The 25,292-nt window shown below is 46.6% G+C and overlaps 1 protein-coding gene across 1 annotated transcript in view; it reads right to left on the reverse strand.

The window, feature by feature from the left end:
- GPC4 (glypican 4) overlaps nt 1-24,949 on the reverse strand; it is a 119,969-nt gene extending 95,020 nt beyond the window's left edge. The window contains exons 1-2 of the mRNA XM_070067376.1: nt 24,829-24,949; nt 24,176-24,498 (exon numbers count right to left, since the gene is read on the reverse strand). Of these exons, the coding sequence (XP_069923477.1) occupies nt 24,176-24,335 (160 nt within the window). The 5' untranslated portion in view covers nt 24,336-24,498; nt 24,829-24,949. The remainder of the gene's footprint in view (nt 1-24,175; nt 24,499-24,828) is intronic.
- Nucleotides 24,950-25,292: the final 343 nt, after the last annotated feature.

Genomic DNA, 25,292 nt, shown 5'->3' on the forward strand with positions numbered 1-25,292 from the left:
ATGCAGGGGCCTGGTGGCAGGGGGTCCTTACATAGCAGCAGTAGCACTGGAGTCCATCTAACTATTAAGAAAAAAAAACCTACTAAGAACTCTAAGTAGTTCTTTCAGATGATCTAGCAGGGACACAAATGGAATAGAGGAGTGGTTAAACAAAGAATACATATTTGCTTGTTTAAATTAAAATTACTCATGGCACATTATCAGGAAACTTTATCCGGACAGTAATTGGGCCAAGTACAAGGGCTCTTAATTTTAACACGGAACAGTTCAGAGACAATGAAAGGGACATGATTTTATTCCCTTTCAAAGAACAGTAATAAAGACGCTGATGATCCTGTATTACATACGATACGCAGCTCCAAATGACATTAATGGAGATGGGAGGCAGGTGCATATTCTCGGAGACTAAAGAATAACCTGAGAGGTGGCTATTAAGTCAGAGATCTGTCTATTCAGATCCCCCTCGCCTCCCTTGATTCAAGGGCCAGCTCAATGACTAGCAGTGTCGTTAAAGCATTAATAGTCCTAATTCGCTCTGACACACTTGAAGTAAAAGTACCTATTCTCTGAGCACAAAAGACTCCCACCCCACCCCCAATCTCTAGTCCGTTTAGTTTATGTATGCAGAATTTGCTTTCAGAAAAAAAAATAACCCACATGTTAATCTACCGGGTGCTTTTGGACCCCAAGCTAATTCTCATGGCCGTTAAGGACCAGCCCCTGTCTTTATACTTGAAGGAGGCTGTGGCCAGAAGCCCCCAGGCACTCCCTGGGAGGGTTAAGTTACTGAATTCCACGCAACCCAACAGGTTGGTATCAGCAGAAGTGGCAGTCTTTGCTCTATCAAGAAAGGATACCTGCACCGCTAGTCAGCAGGCTGTTAAAAATCTGTGCTGACTTATGATAGGCCCTGCTAGGCTCTGTTTTCACAGATGTCCACTAAATTTTACCGGCTACAACATGTCGGCCTGGCTACACAAGAGGAAAAGTGGCTTTATGGACAAAGGCCCACAGTTATCCCTGGCATGGGCTGAGAGGTTTGACTCTGGTCCCCAGTGTTTCTGTTACTGTTGCGACACTGTGCAAAAGACACTAGGGTGTCCCGCTTATATGCTGCCAATGGCTGTGCCAAAGCATTCGGTTGTGATATTCATTTCTTCTGATTTGCAGGTGTGTGCCAGGAATGGAAACAGAAGAGAACTAGAAGCAGTTCTAGTGAGTTCTAGTGAGTAAAGCCTAAGTTTTTTTTTTTTTTTAAGTGCACAGAAGACTAAATGAGATTTCCACCTTGTCGGTGAATTACAGCTTATGGGTTTAAAACATTATTCTCAAATTCTTTCCTGAAAGGGTTAGGAATAATTATACAGCACTTAAAGGACAAGCATCTCCAGATAAACCTAATAAGTCTGTAATTTATATGAGAGGCAGGGTTTCCTGTAAATGAGAGCTGGATTTAATTTTGTAATTGTCCTTTGAAATGTTTGTTGATTATTAATCACATGGTATGTGGGACTTGTGCCACACTGATACATAAGGGCTCAACTGTTGGGCTGCAGTTCCCTGGCAACTGCCTCTGGTTCCATCATTGCACACGCACTTGCAGCCAGTGTAAATCATCCCAAGTTACATTCTTTTCATGTCCAACTTAAGCTCAAGAACTCGATGGTCAGCAACTGTTTCCCCCTACATCTGTGTGGTCTAAAAAGCCGTATCTTTCCCGGGGCAAGCCTTCTACTTGACTCTTCTATGCGACAGATGACATCACATCTTTTCAACAGACTTGGGGGTTTGTTGCTAAAGGCACTTTCGTACTTGCAGCCCTAACAAGATAGGTGGCAGGCTGGAATGTGTACTCATTGGGCAGGAGTCCTCCCTTCGTGGGCTTCATGGGGAGGGGGGTGGGGAGCATTCCCTGCAATTGCCAGTGACAAGTCTTAACCCTCGGGTTTCAGTCCACTTGATGTCGGGGAAAGAATATGCTTCAAAGCCTAACACCCCCACTGCTGTTAGATCAAAGCACTACACCAACAAGTATGCTTTGGAATGAACGGGCTTCAGAGAATGTGTGCTTTTTATTAATGGTTAAGAAACTGGACATTGGGGCCTGCATAGTGGTGCAGTGGGTTAAGTCTCCACCTCATCCATTATGAGCCCTGGTTCGAGTCCCGGCTGCTCCAGTTCTCATCCAGCTCCCTACTCATGTGCCTGGGAAAGCAGCAGAGGACAGCCCAAGGGCTTGGGTCTCTGCCGCCCAAATGGGAGACCTGGATGGAGTTTCACACTCCTGGCTTTAGCCAGGCCCACTCACAGCCATTGCAGCCTTTGGGGGCAATGGAAAAGAAGATGGGAGATCTTCCCCTCTCTGCCTCTCCCTCTCTGTCTGTAACTTGGCCTTTCAAATGAATAAATCAACCTTTAAGGAAAAAAAAAAAAAAGAAACTGCATTTTTTTCAAAATAAATTAATAAACTTTTATTGAACCTCTGTACTATATGCAAAACATGCTAAGGGATTATAAAGCTGAGCAAGTCATGACACCCAACTTGAAGGAGCTTCCATTCCTGTAGAGGTAATAAAACCAATATCCACTTTTAATATAAGGAGGGTATTGGTCCCTGGAGGACCTGGACTGTGTTGTCTTACGCATTTGTATTCCCCTAGGAACTGACACTTAGCTGGGCACATAGAAGATGTTTAATAAATGATTAGAGAGTAAATGAACAATTTGCTAGCAAAATGCCCAGTCCCTCAGGCATTTATTCATTCCCAGCAAAATGCCAACAGAAAAAGAGCTTTCCCACCATGGGTCTCTGAGAGGTGTGCAGAAGTAGACACAGCAGAAGTAGGAAGGGGCAAACTTAGGCAGAAGGAAGAACACGCCTGCAAAGGTACTGAGGGAAGGGGGGCAGTTCCAGCTGTTTAGGGGAATGAGCAGTCTGCTCTGGCTACCTATAGACGATGGCCAGTGAGACAGTGAGACGAGGGGGCCGTCACACTGGAAAGGTAGGAATGCGAGAGAGAAAAAAAACTCAGGGTCTCCATCAGATGTCACTCTCTTGTGACCACATAAAAGCCCGTGATGGAAGTCCATGTTTGGAAAAAGTGATGCTTGAATTTTAAACTTTCTGCACCAACACCTACCTATCTTTTAATTTTTAAAGGCTTATCCCTTTGAGAGACAGAGTTTGTATCCATTGGTTCACATGTGAAATGCCTACAACAGCTGTGGTAGAGGCAGAACCCAGGAGCCAGAAACTCAATCCAGGTCTCCCACATGGGTGGCAGACACCCAAGTACTTGAGCCATCATCTGCTGCCTCCCAGGATCTGCATTAGTTGGAAGCTGGAGCCAGGTGCAATTTTCTTTTTAATTCCATTTTGCTATGAACTTCTTGAAGTACCCTTGTATTCTGTGCAGGAGCAACTTAAAGCAAGTCTGCAGTAAGAGGGCATATCTGGATGTTAATGCCTGGACATTTAATGCTAGAGGAAGAATAACTGGGTTCAAATTTGCACTCTGCAGTTGTGCACTGGAACAAGGAGGGCAGGGTCTCCATGGTCTTTCAGAAGTTCATGTACAACATTCCAGGCACCAGCCAGACAAGCCCATCATAAACAGACACACACTGACTGAGGCATTTTGTCCTTCCAACTCCAGCTTCAAGCAGAGAGGCACACCCCAGGCAGCTTTCTCAGCTGAATGCGAAGCTACCGATCTGACTCCAGCTGCAGCAAAAAAGCACCACGGCCCAGCTCGCACCTCAAGTGGCTTTCCATTGATCTTTTACAAAACGAGGCCCCTTCTGACACACAGAACTGTCCCCACGGCCCCTCCCCCAGTCTAAGTCACTCCTTGCCTCTGCTCTTGCACTTACTCATCCTGCCTAATGAATTAGCATATGAACAAAGCTGACGTCTAGCCTAAGACAATGGGGACACAGCAACACTTTACCTATCTGGAACCTGAAACTTTGCCCCAAAAGGCTCTGATAAGGTGAGATGCATGGGTGGAAGTCATAGGAGGCTCCCTCCCTGCACCATTTATGTTTTGATAAGCTTGAGGCTGTGGTCCCAAAGACCACTAGGAAGGACAGGAGCTGCTAAAAGCAGGCATGCTGACAGCAGAAAGAATGACAGCTGACAGCATGGAAGGAGACAAAAAGCATTCAGAAAGCTCAGTTACCCAGAACTGCTCATTTCAAGGTTTTATTGTTACTCAGGAATACATATGCAATGAGGAAAAGGCTTTCCCCATCTTCCCCTTATCTTTCCAGATCATCTCAGCCGCCCTCAGCCCATTTGCGGTGAAACACAGGCTATCAGAGCTGGAAAGGAGATCAGTAATAATCGAGTTCAATATCCTCATTTCACAAACAATAGCAACAAGGCCTTGATATGATTAGTTGCTAAATGCCTGTCTCCCAGCTGGTTGGTGGCCAGGCAGGGACTAGCGCCCAGGCTTCTGGACCCTCAGCCTAAGGCTCTTTCCCTTGCATGGCAATGACATGCTTAGGAGTGTATGTTATAGCTTGTGCCCACCTAGAGAACAGAAAAAGCAATCCACCTAGAGTCCCATATATTTCATATATACATATTGAAATGTGTAACTTCAAACTGGAAAGGAGTATCTTAAAACTTCTGGAAAACTCAGTAAAAAGCAATTCAACGCTGTTTATTGTCAAGTTTCCGGAAACCTGTCTCTGATCGAATATTTACTGTAATTATTGTTATTACGGCACCTTCACTTGGGAGCTCGAGACACGGTCCCCTCATAGGAGGGCTCTGTAAGTTACAGTGAATTCCTGAATCACCATGGAACAAACACCCCTTCATGACAGAAAGCTTCCTCTGCCTCAGCAGACGGCCCTCTCGCCAAGTTGTTCCAAAAGTTCTAGTACAAAGAGACGACGTGGACTGCTATCTGCTGCTCCCTGTTTCTACCCTTCCCGGTCACTTCCTTTCCTCCCAGGAGGCCACTTGGAGACAAGGACAAAGCGCGAAAAAGCAAGTCTGCCAAAGAACCGCCTGGATACCAAACCCTGTTAGTTTTGTACTGTTGTTGCTTGCGTGGTTTCTGCTGCTTAATTCTCTAAATCGATTTACACCTTACATATCGTTCTTAATTATTAACAGGCTTTAATCCATTAAATATACTGTAGTCAACAAGACCAACAAAAAAGGGCTTCGTGAAGAGAGGGAGGGTTCCAGAATCAGAAAGCAAAGCATTCTCCCACTTCTCTGCAAGCCACTTGGAATATTCTAACTCGAGGCAGTGCACCTCAAGCAAGAGAAAAACTGAACTGAGGGCTCAGCAGAGGGCAGCTGAAATCATGGTGAATCAAGGGGTAGAGTGAGATAAGAAGTGAAGACAGCCACGTACAGCAGAGAAGACGTAAAAGCGTACTGATACATACACAGCCTTCGGCCTAGCAGTCAAGTGTCCGGTTAAGGCACACCCATCCCACATCAGAGTACCTGGGTTCTATATGATGACCTTTGCTGACATTTGGGAGTGACCCAGTGGATGTGAGCTCAGTGTGTGTGTGTGTGTGTGTGTGTGTGTGTGTGTCACAACCGAAGGCTAAGAGATGTGGGGAGTTATATTCACTTACAATAAAGAGAAGCACCAACTTAACCTGTAGGTCCTCAGCAGTCAGTCTGCTCCCTAGCCCAAGAGGTGGTACAAAATAGAACAAGCATGGCTAAAGCACATCAGGGCTATTAGCAGATGTCCTTGAACACCATGGAACCTGGGACCAGAGTTGCCACCTTGGCCCGGGCTCTGTGGCTCACCCAACGGGACAGCTCCCAGAAGAAAGGACACCTAGCTCTTCAATGATTTATCACTTTTGTTCATTACAGAAAATTAATTTACACAGCTGCATCTTGTATGCCCTAATTCTGCTTCCACAGCAGGTGGGGGTGGGGTGGGGAAGAGGTACCCCAGCCCTGAAAGGAAACACTCAGAAAGGGTGCCCTAAAATATACAACTGTCTTCCAAGCAGAGGCCTACTGGCAAATTCCTCTTTCAAGATCCCACCGAGGTAAAGCGGAGAATAATAATCGCTTGCCATTTGTCAGCCCAAGAAGCGAGGAAACTCTCTCTTTTCCTTCCACTTCCGGGCCCCACCTCCTTTACTCCACCCTTTAGGCAGCTCTTTCACCAGCCACCTGTCAAAATAAAGCAGGCACGGATCTTTCAAAAACTGACACTGGAAAGAAGCCGGTGGATGATTTCTTTCCAGGACCTGTTGAAAGCAAAAAAGATGAAGCAGACAATTGAAAAGGCGAGACTGTACCCTCCAGATCACAAAGCTGGAGGCAGACAAACCGTGGAGGCCAATGACACAGGGAACACCCTTTGACCAGAGACAGACACTAGGCAGAGCAAAGTTATTTTTCAATAAAGAATAAGAAGCTGAATTAAGCCATTGCACAACTAATAGTCATAGAATCGTTTCATTGTAAAACAGTGGCAGAGGAGGGAGAATGGAGGCTTATTACGAGTTCCTCCTTTTAGAAACAATGCCACTGCTTTCTAGGAAGCGCTGGTCAGATGACAAATGTTTTAGGAAAGGGTTTGTTTGGGATTTTTTTTTTCCTTTTGTTTTGTTTTTCAAGTGAGACAGACATGTGGGAATCCCTCTTCCAATCAAAGGAGGGAAGAACCTCCCTCCCCCCCCAAAAAAAGGCATATTACTCTTTAGACAACTCATGTGTGCTGGCCTCCAGGAGTAATCCCCCCCACCCCCCAGCCAACATCTGAGCTTTTTCTGGGAATATTGCTGAACTAGGATTTTTAGAAACCAAAGTAGATGCAGGTTCCTGGCACGGGCTCAGAGACAGTGACTCTGGGAAGAGCTGGGGAAGAAAGGCTAACCTGAACTCTTGGAGCTGCCTAACTGCCTGGGTTCAACTTCAAGTTTCCCTCCCATCCTCTTCCCTATACACCCGCAGCACAGGGGCTTGGCATGTTCTGCCATTCGACTGGGCGCTAGGCATGAGGGGAAAATGTCCTTCTTTTATAGCCTGTGAAAGTGAGCAAAAGAAAGAACTGTGTCATCAAATTGAACTTAAGGAAGTTATTTGACAGAAGACAAACACATAGGAATGAAGATGACAGTGTGTTCCAGTATAAAACCAAACACACATGTAAACTCTCACACGATGAAAACATCAGACACAACTCAAATGTCCATACACAGCACCCAGACTAGATTACGGCACATTAATGTGACATTTCGTGATTATTCAGACATTTAAAGTTTTTCAATGTACACAATTGCAGAAGCATTTTTAGAATTTTGTCACATTAAAAGTAGCAGATATACCAAGCAATATGTACCACAATGTAAAGCACAGAAAATCCTACATGGGTATTTAAAAATATTTGCAGAAAATAGGACTGAAAGATATGCTTATTTTGGTACCAAAAAAAATTTTCTGAAATCTATGCATACGTGTATGCATGTGAATACAGACTGGGCTGGGACATGCAAAGGATATGCAACTTACTCTTTACTACTATTATATCACCTCTTCAGTTGGAAAACATTTAACCTACCATAAACCATAATCTCTGGAAGCCAAATGACACTGTGACAACTCTCAGTGCCAAGTGCAAAGTCCTGAGAGCAGAGTTATTAATCAAGGCAGGAAGGAAAAAAAGGCTGAAGAAGAAGAGATGATGCTGTCTTATCTCCCAAATTGTTTCAGTGTCAAGATCTCAAGTGACTTTAGCACACAAATTCTCGATTCCCCTGGTGTACAACTCTATGGGTTTCCAGCCAGTGCGGATGGCAACATTTGCAGTGATCATGCTGTTTGTTGGTGACTACTAAGGAGAGCTCTGACTCCAGGGATGGTGAGATGTGAACTCACACCCCAAAAGGGAGCAGTTACAGCCAAAGGTAGGAAGAGTTTGATTAGTCAGTCAAAAGATTGCCGCCAACACCATGAACCTGACTCAATTTCTTTTGAATGGTTTTTCTTTAGGCTTTATGGGATTTCTATAGAAGAAATGACTACATGAAATCATGTTTACAACACGGTTATTATGCTAATACCCTTTTACGTAAGAACCTATGTAATAAATTCCTTCTAGATGTAGCAATAATAAGAAAATACCTTGCCTGAAGACCTGTCATTCCTTTTTATCAGATAAACAAAAAATGCATAACCAGTTGGGTGTCCTGTTTAACCTCAGCTGCCTGGAAGCCCATGGCCTTGGTTTCAAAATTCTTTACTCCCCTTTAAGATGCTGTACTCTGTCCTCCTTCTGCTTACTTTCTGGTCACATTAACTGGATTAAGCCCCATCGCGCATTCAAAGTAGAGCCAGAGTGAGTGCTTAATAAATGTTATCTATTGTAATTAGAATAATTCTTATCAAAATAACATTGATTACTGTGATTATAGGAAGCCAAGTGAATATATTTTTTTAAATCTTGAAAGAAAATGATGTGATTTTTTTTAAAGTTTCAGGCCCTGCTGGATTTTCAAAAATTAAAGACATATGGTTCCAAGAATCAGTTACTAGTTCCTTTTAAAATTGCACCCCTGATGTTTGAAGGACCAACAGATTTCCATTAGGAAAGCAATTAGAGGGCTGATGAAATCACGTTAGTCTCTTGGTTTTTTTTAATGGGAAAAATTATCAATATTGACTGATTAAAAGAAAACAAATATTAGGAAAGGAAGGCAAGGGATAGATAGGAGATGAGAAAGGCTGGGGCAACGTTACAGTAAATTGTTCACAAAGGAACATAAGCACAAAGTCAACTGCTTCAGTGAACAGAATTCAATACAACCGAGAAACCTAAGTTACGTGGTATTTGAAGCAATCTCCAACACTACATTTACTAAAATCCCCTGCTATTCTTTCTTAATTAAATTAATGATCAAAAGGTTCATTTCATAAAATGATTAACACAATTAAAATAAAGCTAATGGTCCCTTGGAAACTGCCTGCAGTTGAGGTCAAGTTGTATTCAATGAGAGCGTAGGCAACTAAAGGTACAACACTGTAGGACTTGAAGGTCTGACATAACTTTCTGACCACATCTAGTAACTGTTGAAACTCGTGAAAAATCCCTCTATGATCAATTAAAAAATACTTAATACTTGCGGCATTTTATATTTGGCAAAGCGCAGGATCTAACTCTACATTTCTTAAAATGTCACCCCAGGAAGCCACAAAGCATTGGCATAACACTCAAGCATATAGCACAGCTCCAAAGACATTTTTGAAATTAATAGCTGTGCCAAATGCAATCATTTTCCTTTATTCTTAGTGATCAGCTTGCATCCCCCTCACATTACAAACACATCTCAATTTTTTTATAGTTGTTTTTTGCTTTCTGCAAAATAGGAGGATACAACATCTGCTAGGACTTCAAAAAGGAAAACAAATATCCTCTCTTAACAGTAGCACTGCCATTAGTCTCTCACACTAAAATGGTCAATTACAGAAATGCCTTCTATAAATTTGACTAATCAGAAGGAATAAGGGCTGATAAAAGTATTTTTCAAGAAGCTCAGATTTATCACTTTCAAACACAAAGTGGGCCCTGGAAACACTGGCAACTAAAGCAACTTAGAGATGTACTTTAACAAGCCATTATTTTTGTAATGAACATAGTGGTTTTGTTTGAAATGGTTTTTCTTGATGTGTTTGGAAATAGTCTCTTCCCCCTGTGTAGGTGTTAAACATCTCCTAATGTCATATTTGCACATACATTTGCTTAGCAAATCCTTTTATTATAGATCCAGCAGAGATAAATACGATCATCTCTGGAATCGCTTTGTATTTCAGTTCATCCTTGAGCTTTGAGACAACCAAGAAAATCTCACAGCTCTAAGAGAAACACTAAGAGATAACCAGTGGAAATGGTACATGTTGTGTCTGTTTTAAAAACAAAATTAGAGACAATTAATCACTTTCCCCCAAACTGAAAGCTAAGCCTAGACTGTAAGGATTCGTTTGCCTTATTGGGACCTCACACAGCTTAACCCACACTGTGACAGCTTTTCTATCGTCCCAACCATTTGAATGATGAGATGAAAAACAAAACGTTTCTATTTTTAATTGGGTAACTTAGTCTTATAATACAGCAAAGCCACGGTATTGAAGACAGGGCATATACCATAATCATCACATTTAAAATAGGGCACACCTCAATCTTTCCAGTTAAGGCAGAGTTGGACTTCCCATACAAATTATGCACCTAATTTGCTACAATGCATTAAATGGAGAGCTTGGGGCTTCAGCTTTTGTCACTGTCAGGTAGTCTGCCCTTTGGAACAGCAGGGGTCTGCATGAGAAACAGGAAACACCAGGCATACTGGGATCTTAAGGCCCCTCCTCTGCCTCTGGGGAAAACTGCCAAGCAGAGGAGCTTGTCAGTAGAACTCTGAACAACCTAACCAAGCGGGCCCTATTTTCCCCACAGAGCTCATCTAAAATTCTGAAAAAGGATTTTTCTTGAGATGGGGAAAGCCCTGTTCTCAGGGCGGCAGTACATGGCGGGGAAGGCGCCTTCCCCTCCTGCTTGGCCACTTATCGCTCAGGCCACGCTTGTCTCAATCCTAATCTCACTGAGCAGCCTCTGCACTTGCACAGGGTCCTCCTCTCTTCCTGCAGGCCACCATTAACCACGGCCGGCGCAGGGAGGGAAGGAATCCTACTTCCAGTGGATGGAGCATTCCCTCCATACTTCGCTGAACCAGAGTTCCACTGGAACAATCCCTGCGGGGCCAGACGGCTTCCTCTTGAGCTGCTCAGCATTCGGATGAGCAGTATTCCCCTGGTCTTTATGGGAAGCAGGAGCGGACACTGGCCTGGCACAAAACACTGAAGGCGTGAAGAATCCACAGTCTGGTTCCTCTGCAGACCACGACAGAAAGCGACAGTACAGAGAAACACAAGAGGTACCTTGGCATTTTGTGGTGTCCTTTAAAGCTCAACTGCTAATATGATGCTATGCAACCAGGAAAAGTGCTCCACATAATATCAGGAACTATTCCCCCCCCCCTTTTATTTTAAAGATTTATTTATTTGAAAGTCAGAGTTGCACAGAGAGAGGAGAGAGAGAGAGAGAAAGAGGGGTCTTCCATCTGCTGGTTCACTCCCCAATTGGCCACAATGGCCAGAGCTGCACTGATCCGAAGCCAGGAGCCAGGAGCTTCTTCCCAGTCTCCCACGCAGGTCCTGGGGCCCAAGGACTTGGGCCATCTTCTACTGATTTCCCAGCCATAGCAGAGAGCTGGATCGGAAGAGGAGCAGCTGGGTCTCAAACCGGCGCCCATATGGGATGCCGGCGCTTCAGGCCAGGGCTTTAACCCGCTGCACCACAGCGCCCACCCCCAGGAGCTATTTCCCTTGCACTGCTTGCTTGCTTGCTTGCTTGCTTTTCTCGGTAGCAGGCCCATTTCCCTTGCACCTCTGGCCATTCATGTGTGTTGGGGAAGAGCGGGCTTATGGCGGAGTATAAAGTATTCCTCCTGGGAAATGAGAAGCAGCTTGTGGACCAGAATGTTCAAGAAAATGAAGCTTTCCCTGCTCAGCCTGCGCCTACCCCACACCTGAGACCAAGGGCTTCTCAGATGCGGTTATCACAACTCTAACTAAATACTGATCAAGAGATCAATTGCTGAGTCGCTATCCGTCTCACCATTTAGTCTGTAAGCTCTGTGAGTGTGAGGTCCAGCCTCCGTCTTTTTCTTTCCACTGCTTTACCCCCAGTGCCTGGCAATGAACAGGCAATCCGTTGACAGTTGTTGAGTGAATGAATGAATCTTCAGCCTAGGCACCCCCTTTCTACACACTGGGGGCGGAGATGTGTAGTCCCATACATGTCCTCAAGAGTCCACTCTGTGTTCTGGATGCTTTTTCCTAACAAAGCGCATCCTATCTGCAAGGAGTACACACACAAGTATTCATTCTCCCGATAGTTCTCAGTGTCAAGCAATGCGCAAGATGTCGAGTACACAGCAGTGAAATGAAAGAAGCCAAGTCCTGCCTCCAGGTCACATGGTGGTAGCTGCGAAGAAGAAAGCAGAGAGGGAGAAAGAGACAAAGTATGTCTCTGTGGGTGTTGGCAGGGGAGGGCTTGTTCTATTTTATACAGAAATCAGGAAAGGCTCCTCTGTGATGCTGATAGGTAATCAAAGCCTTGAAACACGTGAGGGAGTGAACCATGCCACTGTCTGGCAGCAGGGCGTTGTAGGTGCTGAGACAATAAGCAGTTCAAAGGGCCCTGTCTCTGCCTAGTATGGCTCGGAATAAACAGAATCGCACATGGCTAGAATGAGGTGGGAAGAATGACAGAAGAGAGTGGACCATGTCCAGGAGGCTTCACAAGCTTCCTTTTCACTCTGGGTCGCATGGGGAGCCATTGGAGCATTTGGAGCAGGTAAGTGATCTGATCGGTTTCAGATTTAAGAGGATCTGATCACACGGGCTGCCATGCCGAGAGCATCCCTAGGGAGAGAATCAGAGTTGGGAGACCAGTTACAGGCCACTGCAGTAATCTAGGCCAGAGGTGATGGGGCCTGAGGCCAGAATGGTAGTTGTTGAGATGGTAGGAAGAAGAGAGATTCTAGACACATCTGGACAGCAGGGCCCAGGGGCCAGCGCTGTGCCGGCATCCTATTTGGGCGCTGGTTCGAGTCCCGGCTGCTCCACTTCCAACCCAGCTCTCTGTTAATGGCCTGGGAAAGCAGTGGAAGATTGTCCAAGTCCTTGGGTCCCTGCACCTGCGTGGGAGACCCGGAGGAAGCTCCTGGCTCCTGGCTTTGGATCGGTGCAGCTCTGGCCGTTGCGGCCAACTGGGGAGTGAGCCAGTAGATGGAAGACCTCTCTCTCTCTCTTTCTTCCTCTCCTCTCTGTGTAACTCTGACTTTCAAATAAATAAGTCTTTAAAAAAAGAAAGAAAGAAAGCAGAGCCCAAAGGCAGAGATGATGAAAGACAGGTCTCAGCTGAAACACATCCCATCAGGTCACCTAAATCATTCTTCAGATCAAGCAAAGCTATGCAGAGCCTTCTTTTTGGAAGGCTTAGATTTCTTCATTTGCCCTCCAACTTGAAGAGTACAAGAATGTCTTCCAGGACGGCCACAACTGCTTAATGATCAATCGACCCCACCAGAAGAGCCTCCCAAGAGTGCATCCAGGCCCACTGGACCTGAAGGGGCAGAAAGCAAATAGTTAGTTCCACACTGGGGGCAAACAACAAGGCTGAACATTAACCAACCGCCCAGCTGGGGGCATTTAGTTCAAATGCAGGTTAAAGGGAGCTCATTTCATTCGGGGGGGGGGGGGTATCTCCCCCCCCCATTCACACAAAGAACTAATCCTCACCGTAGCCTCCAATGTCGTGGTGAGGAGGAGATCCTGTAAGCGCTGCTTCTAAACACACTGCTGAAAAGTTGCCTTGTTTTGTTTTGTAAAATCTTAGCATGGGGAAATATTCTATAATTAAGGCAATTTTAACAATAGTAGATAATAATTTGACTATAAATTGTAAGGAATGTAATGACTGCTTATTCTGGCACCAAAAAAAAACAGGACTTTCTGTGAAGTGACTGCCAAGAAAAATGATACTCCCACTCAGACTGGACCACTGCAAGTAGTAACTGCTAACCGCATGCTTCACACCGCAGCGCGCAAGGACACAGGGCTTTGTTTGCATCTCGAACCAAATGCCAGGCTGAAAACTCAATGGAGACGAATGTGTGGTGGCCGAGAAACAACGGAAGGGAAAACAAGATCCTATACTTTAATGCTTGCGGGGCTGTCGACGTCAAGGGCTTGGTGAATGCACGCAACTTCTGCAGTTCAGAATAAACCACTTGCAGCCTGCTTCTGTAGACAGACGGAAGCCGAGTATGGAAGGGAGAAAGCCAGCTTTAAGAGGCTTGCAAACGGGGCCAATGCTGTGGCATAGGGGGTAAAGCCGCCACCTGCAGTGGCAGCATCCCATATGGGCACCGGTTCGAGTCCTGGTTGCTCCACTTCTGATCCAGCTCTCTGCTATGGCCTGGGAAAAGCAGTGGAAGATGGCCCCTGGTCTCAGCCTGACCCAGCCTCAACCGTGGTGGTCTCTCCCTCTCTCAATCTGTAACTGACTTTCAAATAAATAAATGAATCTTTAAAAAAAGAAAAGGAGGCTTGCAAATGCCAAAGTGACCAAGTGGCTGTGAGAATGGACTCACGGGAATAAGGACTGGCACGAAGCAGACACCAGGGCTTAAAGAGAGCCTCTGAGGAAGATGAGGAGGTGAGCACCTGGGAGAGAGGTGGAAGGGGCCATCAGGAGCGAAGGTAGCCTCTCTTCTAAAAGCAGCTCTGCCGGCACAGTCAAGTTCATGGTAATGTCTGGAAGAGATGATGTTAGTAAGAAGCAACCATTTGTCTCCCAGGATTAAAAAAAAATGAAATACTGAGCTCCCACCTGCAAGTAAGCCAAGCAGCAGCAGCAGCAGATTCTAGGTTAAGAGGAAGAAAAAACCTCTCCTTTTCCCTTCCTTACCGGGGCATCTAGGACTGCATGTGTTAGAAATGTTTGCAGAACTACAAAATAAATTAATGAGCTGTTCCAAAGGATCACCTGCATCCATCCAGGATGCAGTAATAGAACACTATAGACGAGATGGAATATAATATATGATATGATATGATATAAGCTACAGAAAGTTCTTTCCCACACTTTTTGGAGTCTGGGGCATCCAAGACCAAGATGGCAGTAGATTAAGTGTCTGGTGCAAGCTCACTTCCGCATACTGGGCCTCTTCCGTAAAATCATCGATGCCATTCCTAAGTACTCGCCTCCCAAAGGCCTCACCTCTTAATACCATCACCTTGGTAGTTAGGTGATTTCAATATAGGAATTCGGGGGGGGGGGGGGGGAGGCAGGGGAAGGACACAAAGATTCAGACCATAGCAGAGATGAACGGAAATATCTATTCCTAGAATCAATACAAAAGTCACAAATCACACTTGACCCTGTTTGGGAGCTACATTTCACAAGCACCTACCACAGGCCATAGCAGTGACTAGAACCACCATCAAGACCTAGTCTCTCGGGTCGGACACCACAAGACAAAAATGCTTTAATATTCTTTAGGGTTCAAATAACTTCATGGTGAGAGAGCACCCTTCCCTGTTTCTTTTCTTATGATTACACATTTACTTATCTGAGTAAATGTTTAAAGTGGAAACCAATATTCAAATATTGAAATCTGTCATCCCTAACTAGGAAGGAACTCGCTCTCACTGGCCTCTTGTAACTTCAGGTCAGAATGTCAGCTTCCCAAGCTGAGCACAGCACAGTTCGGTATCAGGATGTTCTAGGACGCTGAGAAAACACGTGCAGAGGAACAAAAATCACAAACCAAAAGCTCTGGAATGAATAAGCTACTGAATTCATCCTACAGTCAGCAACCTATTTTTTTTTTTTTTTACAAAAGGACAAAGTAACACATAACACGACTCCTTATTGCTACAGCACCATTGGGAAACTGGGAGCTCTCAACAGGTATGGGTTAAGTGAGTCAACTGGACGTTTCTCCCTTTTAGAGCAGTCTACATTCTGCAAAGATTTCCAATGGACCTTTCAAGATGTACTTGCCCAGCTTTTAAGTCAGAATATACCAAACACAGTGACTGAATACTGTCCTGAGATATACTAGTGCCACAAGGGCTACAAAGGTGCTTCTGAACACTCACCCCAAGGTCTCAAAAACTGCTAAGACTGGGGCCAGTGCTGTGGCATAGTGGGCTAAGCCTCCACCTGCGGTGCTGGCATCCCATATGGTGCCCATTTGTTTCCCAGCTGCCCCACTTCCAATCCAGCTCTCTGCTATGGGCTGGGAAAGCAGCAGAGGAAGGCCCAAGTCCTTGGGCCCCTGCACCTGTGTGGGAGACCTGGAGGAACCTCCTGACTCCTGGCTTCGGATCGGCTCAGCTCCGGCTATTGCAGCCATTTGGCGAGTGAACCAGCGAATGGAAGACCTTTCTCTCTCTCCCTCTCTGTAATTCCACCTCTCAAATAAATAAATCTTAAAAAAATATAAAAAACAACTGCTAAGCCACCAGGTTCTGAGTCTACTGTTCAGGTTCTGGCTGCCCCACCCTGTTTCACACCATCAAATTTCTAGTCATGGGTGCCTTTGAACGCACTCCTTGTGGCCCCTCTGCCCCTCACCCAGCACCAACCACACTTCTGAGGAGCCTTGGACTAGGAAAGCAGATAACCAAAGTGGTTTATCTTCTCACATCCAAATCTTATCCACCTAATTTGGATGGGGGCTTCTCCAAAGCTTAATGCCTGTTCCCCACCTCTTGGAATGCCCAGCACCTAGCATCCTGCTCTGGATACAGAAGCGTTTCAGTGATTGCTGGTGAGACATTTCTCAAGGCCGTTTCGCCAAGTAGAATGCATGGGCTTTGTGACAGCTGTTTCCATCGTTTAGCTTTTCCGCTTACTTCCACATTCCCAGCTGTGTTCTGGATGGTTGTGCCAGCCAGAAGCCTAGGGATTTACTGTACTTCTATTTCTTGATAAGATACTTGAAGGGAATAAACACATGGCAAAAAGGACATTAAAGTAAGGGATGAAGAGATTTTTTTTTATTTTACCAATAAAGAGAGAAAGGGAAGAAATATCACCTAGCACACTGACACTTAATCAATAAATAACAGCAAGACTGGATTCCTTTCTAATTCTCTCCAAAATACTCTCAACATCCTTGCCTTATGTCTACCTGCAGCAAAGCATCACTGGTTTTCAAATATTTTCCGACAACTTTCATAGAACTTTGAAACTTTCTCTTAAACGCAAGCTAGCCAAAAATGAAAACAGGTACGCAGCTTAGTCTAAATTAAAGCTCTCATCCAAGACAACACTTTGCAGTGAATTTCATTGGATAATTTAGAATCACAGACTTTCAGTGATGGAAGGGACTTCGGCATCTAGGGCAATAGTTCTCAACTGTGCCTGCTCGTTAGAACCCCTGGGGACCTAGCCCCGCCCCCAGAAAGTATGATTTAATTGGTCTGGGGTGGTGGCCAGGCATTAGTATATTTTAAAAGCTCCCCAGGTGGTTCTAATATGCAGCCAGGGCTAAGAACCACTGATCTAATCCAGCATTCTAACACACCCCACCATCCTCATTTTTCAAAGAGCAGAGAATCGCATCAAAGCTATCAGACAACTAATTTGTCACAAAGTTGGGCTACCAACTACTCATTCCAAAAAGCCATGTCCTTCCAGGCTAACTATTCGACCTGGGATAGTGCAACTTCTTCTCCTTCTCATTTTCCTATCCTCAGTAAACCAACATCACAAAGACCAAAGTCAATGTATTTTCCAAATATTCTTTGTTTTGGAATCCCACTGTATCTAAGTTTTGAAAACCTACCCTTTGTCTGTTTCCCTGTAGCCACAGGCTTCTTGCAAAGAACTCTGGGAGATTAAGCAGGCAGGGTTTCCCCTTAAGGAAGACACACTGCTTTTCCTGGTAGGTTGGACTCAGCCTACAATTATCACCATCACCATCACATGGGCTTTCTTTCTAATCCCTTGCAAGGTTCACCACCCATTCTCTCTCGGCCCATTTAATTTCTAGTTTGTACCTGCCTTGCCATACCGAGCAGACTCTTCCCTCTTCGGGTTTAAACTCTTTCCATTTTGTGAAAGATGCTTTTTCGCCCCCTGAAGCAGCCTCTTTTACTCTGCCAGTTAGTCATGCCGGGTTCTTTTTTTCTTTCCCCAAGCAGCTGGTCTTTTTGATGTCTGGCACACATTTATCTGGGCTTCCAATAAGATGTTTTTACATAGTTTCCAGGCTTCCTGGAGGTTATTGACTTTTTTAACTCTTCCATTCAATTTTTTCCCCTAATTTCTAACATTTGTTAGAGTTTCTTTTTCAAAAGTTGAATACCTGGCTGATGGATCTCTTTGATTTTTCTCTCCCACCAGATTGCTGAATTAAATGCATCAGAACTTAAATATAATATTTCAAATTACCTCCAGGATGGAATCGCTTCATGAATTTTCTGCACTTTCATGTTCTCTATAGTAAGCAACAGATGTTTAACCAAGTGGAATTGAAAATGCTGGTTCCTACCTGTTTGTATTTTCATGAGTTTGCTTACTTATCATAAAATATTCTGACTTCTTTAAGCTTCAGATTTTAGACAATAAATTTAAGACTTTTTGGTTAAAAACAAAAGATAACCTCTGTTCTTAATGTAAGGTGGTCAATTAGTCTTCTAAATTAGGCTCTAGACTGCCTAATCACCACAGTCTGAATTGCTGGTTCCATATCTGAAGCCATGAAGAAAAACAGAATTCTGACTCTAAAATTCCCTATAGTGCTCAGCTATTAATGAAGTGGCAGAGACAAGTGCTACCTCAGAAACAAAAATGCCCTCCAAGTTATACCAACATATCATGGAGACTTACTCTGGATTTATTTTGTTTCTAAGTGTTTAGATCCAGAAGGTTCCTGGGAAATCAGTAGACCCAGGACGACAATCTATCATCGAGGCGGTCTAATCCCCTAATAGCATCAGTGTCTTGACAGTGAATGCAATAAAATTACCTCTCCAACCCCAGCACTTAAGGTGGGAAAGAGATAACAGAAATCTTGCAGACTTATGCTGTATGCCTCACTTACACTAATCAATAATCATCCCCTACTTGGCTAACACACACTGACCTGTGTTACTGGTAGGCACAGAAAATGGCAGGAGTTGCCATCTCTGCCTTCAGGTTGCTCCTGGTTGGGAAGACAAACACGCACCTCTACAAGCAGTTAATTGGAATACAAGGTAGTGAGTGGTGTGCCAAGACCATGGGTCTCGGTAGAGAGAAGAGGGCACAGAAGAACTCTGGAGAGTTAGTTCAGAAGTGACTCAGTGCAAGAAGTAGCTCTGAGATACTTGCAGCCACTGAAGCTCAAGCAGCCCAATGCAGCAGTGTAAGGAAATGAAGCTGGTAATGTTCAGGATGGGATGGGTGAGCAACACCCAAGGGGCAAAGCAAGCCAGTAAGAAACTACTTAAAACAGCTTCCTAACAGATCTCCCGGACATTATCTCTTGCCTCACCAATCCTTAACTTGAAGTGTCACTAGTTATCTACCTAAAACAGCTTGACCGACTGCATTCCCCTCCTGGAGAACCCTATCTCCCCGTGGTCCCAAAAATACAATTTATATTCCTTCTGCTGTTAACACTATATTGTTTATGTCTGGGTTCAACATATTTCCTGCCAAATGTGTGACTGGATCCTCTCTACTATGTAGACTAGTGCTGTTATAATGGTCTTCTACTAGTTAGACGACGGTAATCACATAGCTTATATCTCTAAACTTTCTATGAGTAGACAAGGGACTTTCTTCATATCTGAACAATGCCACACAAACCATACTCTGGGTTTGATAGGAACCGAGTTCAAATCCCACCTCTGCCATTCACTAGCTATAGGATGGAGGATATGTGTTTCTCAATTCCGTTGAGTTTCAGTTCCCTTGTCTGTAAAACGGGGATGAGGATGATAATTCCCACTTCATATAGTTGTTATGGGCCTTCAATGAGACAATCATATAAATTCCTTAGCACACGGTCAGCCCCAGAGAAAGCATTCAATAGCTACTAGCTCTTATCATGAGGCCAAACTGTATTTTTCTGTGAACCTACTAGGGGTCTTCAAAATGTTCACGGGAAATGTGTGTTATGAAAAGATCATGTATACATTTCAAAATTTTTGAACCAAAATAAATTTACCTATTAATTCCATTCTTCCATGAACTTTTGGAAGTTCCCCGGTATATGGGAGCCAACTTCAGTGAACAAAAACAATTAAGGTTATTAGTGAGCCAGAGACAAGTTACTTCCAACTGCCTCAGATTAACACTGATGTTGTTTCCCTTGCACAGATAACATCATGCCTTAGAACGTTCCCTAGCTAATCCTGAAATTACATGCAACCCAGTGTGAATCAAATAAAAATGAAAATAGTAATTATGCTGAATCAAACATTTTATATTTATATATTCTAACTAGAGATTGAGCTGCCCCCCCCCAAAAAAAAAAAAAAAAAAACACCAGAAAAGAACTAAGTTCTTTTTGGAGCATATCCAGGAGATAGTCCCTATAACCACTTGGGACAATTTCTATAGCGGCAGGCCCTGTGGATGAGACCCTGTCGTCAAGTGAAATATGGAGCCAATTCCAACAAAAGAGGGGATCACAAGTTCATTGCAAAATCCAACTGCTTTACTCAAGGTAGGGAAGGGAGAATATGAATCTTGAAGCTTAATCTGTGTGTCTTACATAAAATAGTCAAGAAAATATCAGAAAGTACTGCTATCTAACACACACACACACACACACACATACATACACACACCTTCTTTCCATGTAATCCCAACATAGCTTATATGATTCCCAGAATCTTTTGATATAGAGATATGGGTGCAGGCACATGTGTGTGTGTGACCACATGCTCACAGGTGCATAATTCATGAATATAAATGGGAAAAAAATAACAAAAATTCAAAATCACTATAGCGTAAAGTTCTTTAGTCCAGTTCAACATCGCTGCAAAAGGGACATTTGACAAGCTCAACAAGGTTTCTAACCAAAAGCTTCACTCTTCAAGATAACTGCAGTAAAGAGTATATTAGTAATGAAATACCAACTGTCGCATAGCCTTTATCCTTGGTCTTTACAGGAGGCACAATGAGAATAGTAAGGTTTTTTTTTAAATGGTCATTAATGTTATTTTTTATTAATGACTCAGCATTACCTAGTTATAGTTAATTTTCCAGTCCCCAAACCCTTCTCCCTTCAAACTCCCTTCTCCCCATCTGTATCACTCATGTGGTGCTTATCACACCCCATGTTGGATTCCAATTATGCATGTGCCTGGCTTATCTCACTACTACCAGCAAAGGTTCTGGTGACAAGAGGCCCTTCCTCCCTTCTTCCCACCTCCCCTGATGCCTCGCACAGCACACTGCACACAGTAGGGACTCCAAGCTGATCTGACCATTGAAAGTGGAACAAAAACATGGCCTGTCTGCTGAAGATCCCTTTTGATCATGGCCTTTTGGCTCCCCATTATTTGAAAAGTACGGGCGTCAAGAGGCTAGGCAATGCAGGACCTCAGTTGTAAGCCCTGTCAGTATGATATACTCCCTGACGCCAGTGGGAGCACATCAAATTCTCCTAATTAGGATCTAGTAAGGTGGAGACGCCTTCAGAACACGTGGTATTCTTAAAAGACTGTTCAGTGCTCCAGGAGGCAAGTGCAAGGACGTTAGGAAAAACCTTAAACTTGGACTAAGCCCGGGGCTCAATGAGCTGCGCGCACTCCAACATTGTGACCCTCTGCCTGGAAAACAATCCTAGATGCTTTGCATTGAAAAAAAAAATAAATTATTCGTGCCCCCGCCCCACCTGCACGGAAAGTACCTAGCAATTAATTCATTCAGGCCTACCTAAGCTGAATGCATGTCACTAATTGACTATGCCCTCCCTCCCCTTGCAAAAAAAAAAAAAAAATGATCAAAATTATCTGAGTGTAGCCCAGAGGAGAAAGATGAGGTTAATGCCGCATCTGGAGAGCCCAGAGTGATGGTAAAGATTACCCCTGTTTCTATACTGGCCTTCTAAAGGTATTTACTTGGGTCTGTCTGTGTTGTGACAGTGCCCTAGACGCAAATGAATGCCTCTAACACTCCACATTTTTGAGCCATTCAGTCATGCATTTTTGTTATTGTTGAAAGTGGTGCGAAATTGCACTGCATGAGCTAAAGTCCTTGGTGGTCTTCCAAGGATTCCAGCTAAAAAGGCACTTCCTTTGTTCCTGAGGAGAATGCAGTCCAGTAGGTCATTCAAAAGGGGAAATAAAAGCAGCAGCCCTGGGAGGGAGATGAAGGACAAGACAAAAAGAATAAAATGTTTTGGGTGTGAGCACATTAGCTTCCATTTCCTGCTGCTGGTCACTAATAACTCCCCTATCTTTTGGGGGGAGGGGTGCCGTGATAGACATTTAGGCAACAAATATCCCTCAGGTGTTTTCTGGGGATGAGGACAATCAAAGGGTACACCTAAGGCCCTAAGCGCCCTCCTCTCAAGCTTCCTCTTCCCCGCGGGCGAGATGCTGGCTGGGGGAGATGCCTTGCCACTGCAAGAAACTGCACCGAGTTAAGTTGGAAAAACTGGGGAAGGCAACTGCCCAACCCACTCCCCCGAAGGCCTCCCGTGCATGTCAAAGACACATATTGTTTGCAGGAGCAGCCGAAAACTTGTCACAGCTACGCGCGTTCCCACTAAAGACCATAGCTGCCATCTATCCGTTCCAAACGTGGGAATGACAACTGTAACCTTCCACGCCAATCATCTCGGCGGCGCCCAGGCCCAAACTGTGCAGGGCACAAAGACCCCTGCTCTGACCTGCGGAGTGCCTAAGCTTCAGCGGCTGCTGGTTCACTTCACTTTTTCTAGTGGGGCGGGAGGAAGAGGGGGAAAGAAAGCGGGCTTTTCAGGACTCTACAACCAATAAAATCGTGCCGCTTTGAGGACATACTCGAGTTCGCCGACAGACCGGCAGCTGAAGGGCAAACGGTCTTTAATCGCGAGCGTGCGAGTTACTTGACAACTGCCAAGGTGCAGTGGGCGCCGGGGCTGCTCCGGCGACTTCTTCGGCTCTATTTCTAGACTGATGCCGGTTACTACACTTCCCTCAATTACCTTTGTGATTTATACGTAATTGATGACTGCACTTAATCTCCAAGGTTATTAATAGCCCTTCCCAAAAAAATGACCCCCAAGTCTTCCGAAGTCTTTGGAAGCGCCTGGTTGAAATTACAGTATATTTCCTCGGCTGGCTGCCTGCCGAGCCCTGCCTGCCCCACCCGGAGCGACCAGCACGGCGAGGCAGAGGCGCGCTCTGCACACTTCCATGAAAGGTTCGGAACGGAGGCTCGGCCCCCGGGGCTCTGGAGTGGCGCTCACTCCTCCGTTAGCTTATGCTGGCCACCAGCCAGCTAGAGTCGCGGTTCTTTGCTGAGCCCCCGGGGCGAGCAGGCTACCTGCGCCGCCGCCGGCCCCAGCGCGGCCCGAGAGGCTGCGCGCAACAGTTGGCTGCTGCAAGCCAGCCAGCCAGCGAGTGAGCGAGAGAGCGAGCGAGCGAGTGAGCGCGACCCTGAGGGGACCCGCCCGGGCACCGCGTCTGGCCTCTGAGGAGGGCTGGAGGGCGCTGCCGGCCACGGGGCTTCGCCAAGGGCTTGCACAAATGCACCACGCAACCCCCTGCGCCGCAATCCCGCGAACTTTTTTTTTTTCACAGGCTAAGCCGTGTCATTTGCATAACCATCCCTAAACAGGGATTCGGGTTTCCTGTAATCAGTCCTTTCAAAGGTCTGCAATTGTACGTACAATTAACCCTAAAAACGAGGTGAGAAAAGAAGAAAGGGCCAAAGGGGTGTCCTTCTTGTCCAACACCTTCCGGAAAGCCCAGAGTTCCCAAAAGTCAGGGGAGGGAGGAATGGATTGGAGGGGGAGTCGCCTGCTTTCTAAAGGCGACTTCTAAAGCCCTTGCAGCTACTCAAACTCCTAATCCGCGTCAGCGGTAAGAGACAGGCGGGGGAGAGGGGGTTCTATTTTATTTTATTTTTTTAAAGAACATCAATGAAACATCGATTCAAGTTTCACGTTTTGCGCCCCCCCCCCCGAATCTGGCAAACTCCAGAACGCCCTCCTCGCCCCCCCCCACTACCCAGTCTCTCGTCACCCACACAACAAAGCGGGGAGCCCAGGAAGGAGTTCAACCCGGAAAAGGCGAGGGAGCCGGTGACACGCACTTGGAGGGCTGGAGACCTCAGGGGCTTCCTGGGACCCGCAGGATCGCGGAGGGTGGGGGAGCAGAGCTCCGGAGTGGCACCGGGGGAAAAAAAAAAAAAGCCAGAGCCCCATCCACCCGCGGTGCCCTGGGGGGCGCCGCGCCCGCGGGGCATGTTCTGCGCCCCGGCTGACTCGCTCTCACTCTGCCGCCTTTCCATTTCTCCCTCTCGGCTACCTGCCTCCGGCGCGGGGGGCGGCCGGGCGGGAGAGGGGGACTGCGGCCCCTTTTCCCGAGCGCCCGCCTCTGGGGGTTCCCACCTACCGTTGATCTCGTGGAGGGGGGCATCGTTCTTGTTGAAGCCTTTGGACACGTAGAGACGTCGCACTTCCGAGCAACTTTTCGACTTGAGCTCGGCAGCCAGCAGCGCGGCGCTGAGCGCGGCCAGGAGACAGAGAAGCGCGGGCAAGCCGAACCGTGCCATGCTGCGGGCCGGGGCAGACGCGTTCCCACCTTTCGGACAGGAGGAGACGGGACGGGGAGCGGCGCTGCCGGGGCGGGCCGAGCGGCACGGAGTCGGGGGCTCGCGAGTGGAGCGAGAGAGCGAAGGAGTTGGAGTTAGTGGTGGAGCAGGAGGAGGAGGAGAGCTGGAGGAAGAGACGCGGGGAGAAAAGTGGAGCCGGGCCTCGCGTCAGGCAACGGTCCCCGGTGCCAGGCGCGCAGTCGGGGCAGGAGGAGGAGAGAGGAGGGCGTGGAGCGGCGCGCGGCCCAGGGAAGCAGAGGCACGGGCCGGTGACCCCGGGGCTCCGCGGGGCAGCGAACCGGGCGGGCGAGCTGGCTGGCCGGCCGGCAGAGCAGGGTGCAAGGAAGGAGGGAAGGTGGCAGGGACCGCGGAGGGTGTGGGCGGCAGCGGCGGCGGCGGCGGCAGCGAACGCCCGCTGCGAGCTGCTCCGGCTGCCCCGCGCTGGTCCGCTTGCCTGGCTCGACTCGACTCGGCTCGGCTCGGCTCACTCTGCCCTCGGCCGCGCGGCTGTGCCCTTCTCAGCTCTGCTGCTGATTGACTGGCCGGCTTGCGCGGCGACGCTCCGCAAACTTGGCCAAGCAGGCGGCACTAGGGGGGAGGGGGTGGGCGGCACGAGTGGGGGGAGGTGGGGGAGCCGGAGACAGGCGGGAGCACGCAGGGCCGGGCCGGGCCGGGAGAAAACCTGGAAGTGGGGTTGGATCCGGAGCGGCCAAATCCACTTCCTAGGGGGCCGCACCGGGCGCGCGGCGCTCCCTCGCGCGACACGCCCCGTCGGACTCCTCCTTCCTCCCCTCCTCCTCGGAGGCGGGGAACCTGCCCGCCGCCCCCCACCCCCGCCGCGCTCCCCCCAACCCCGGAGAGGAAAGGCCAATTTCTCTGCGCTGAAGACTCCCCAGTGCCAGGGAACCGGGCGGCCTG

This window comes from Oryctolagus cuniculus, chromosome X, assembly GCF_964237555.1.
Source record: "Oryctolagus cuniculus chromosome X, mOryCun1.1, whole genome shotgun sequence".
NCBI lineage: Eukaryota > Metazoa > Chordata > Mammalia > Lagomorpha > Leporidae > Oryctolagus > Oryctolagus cuniculus.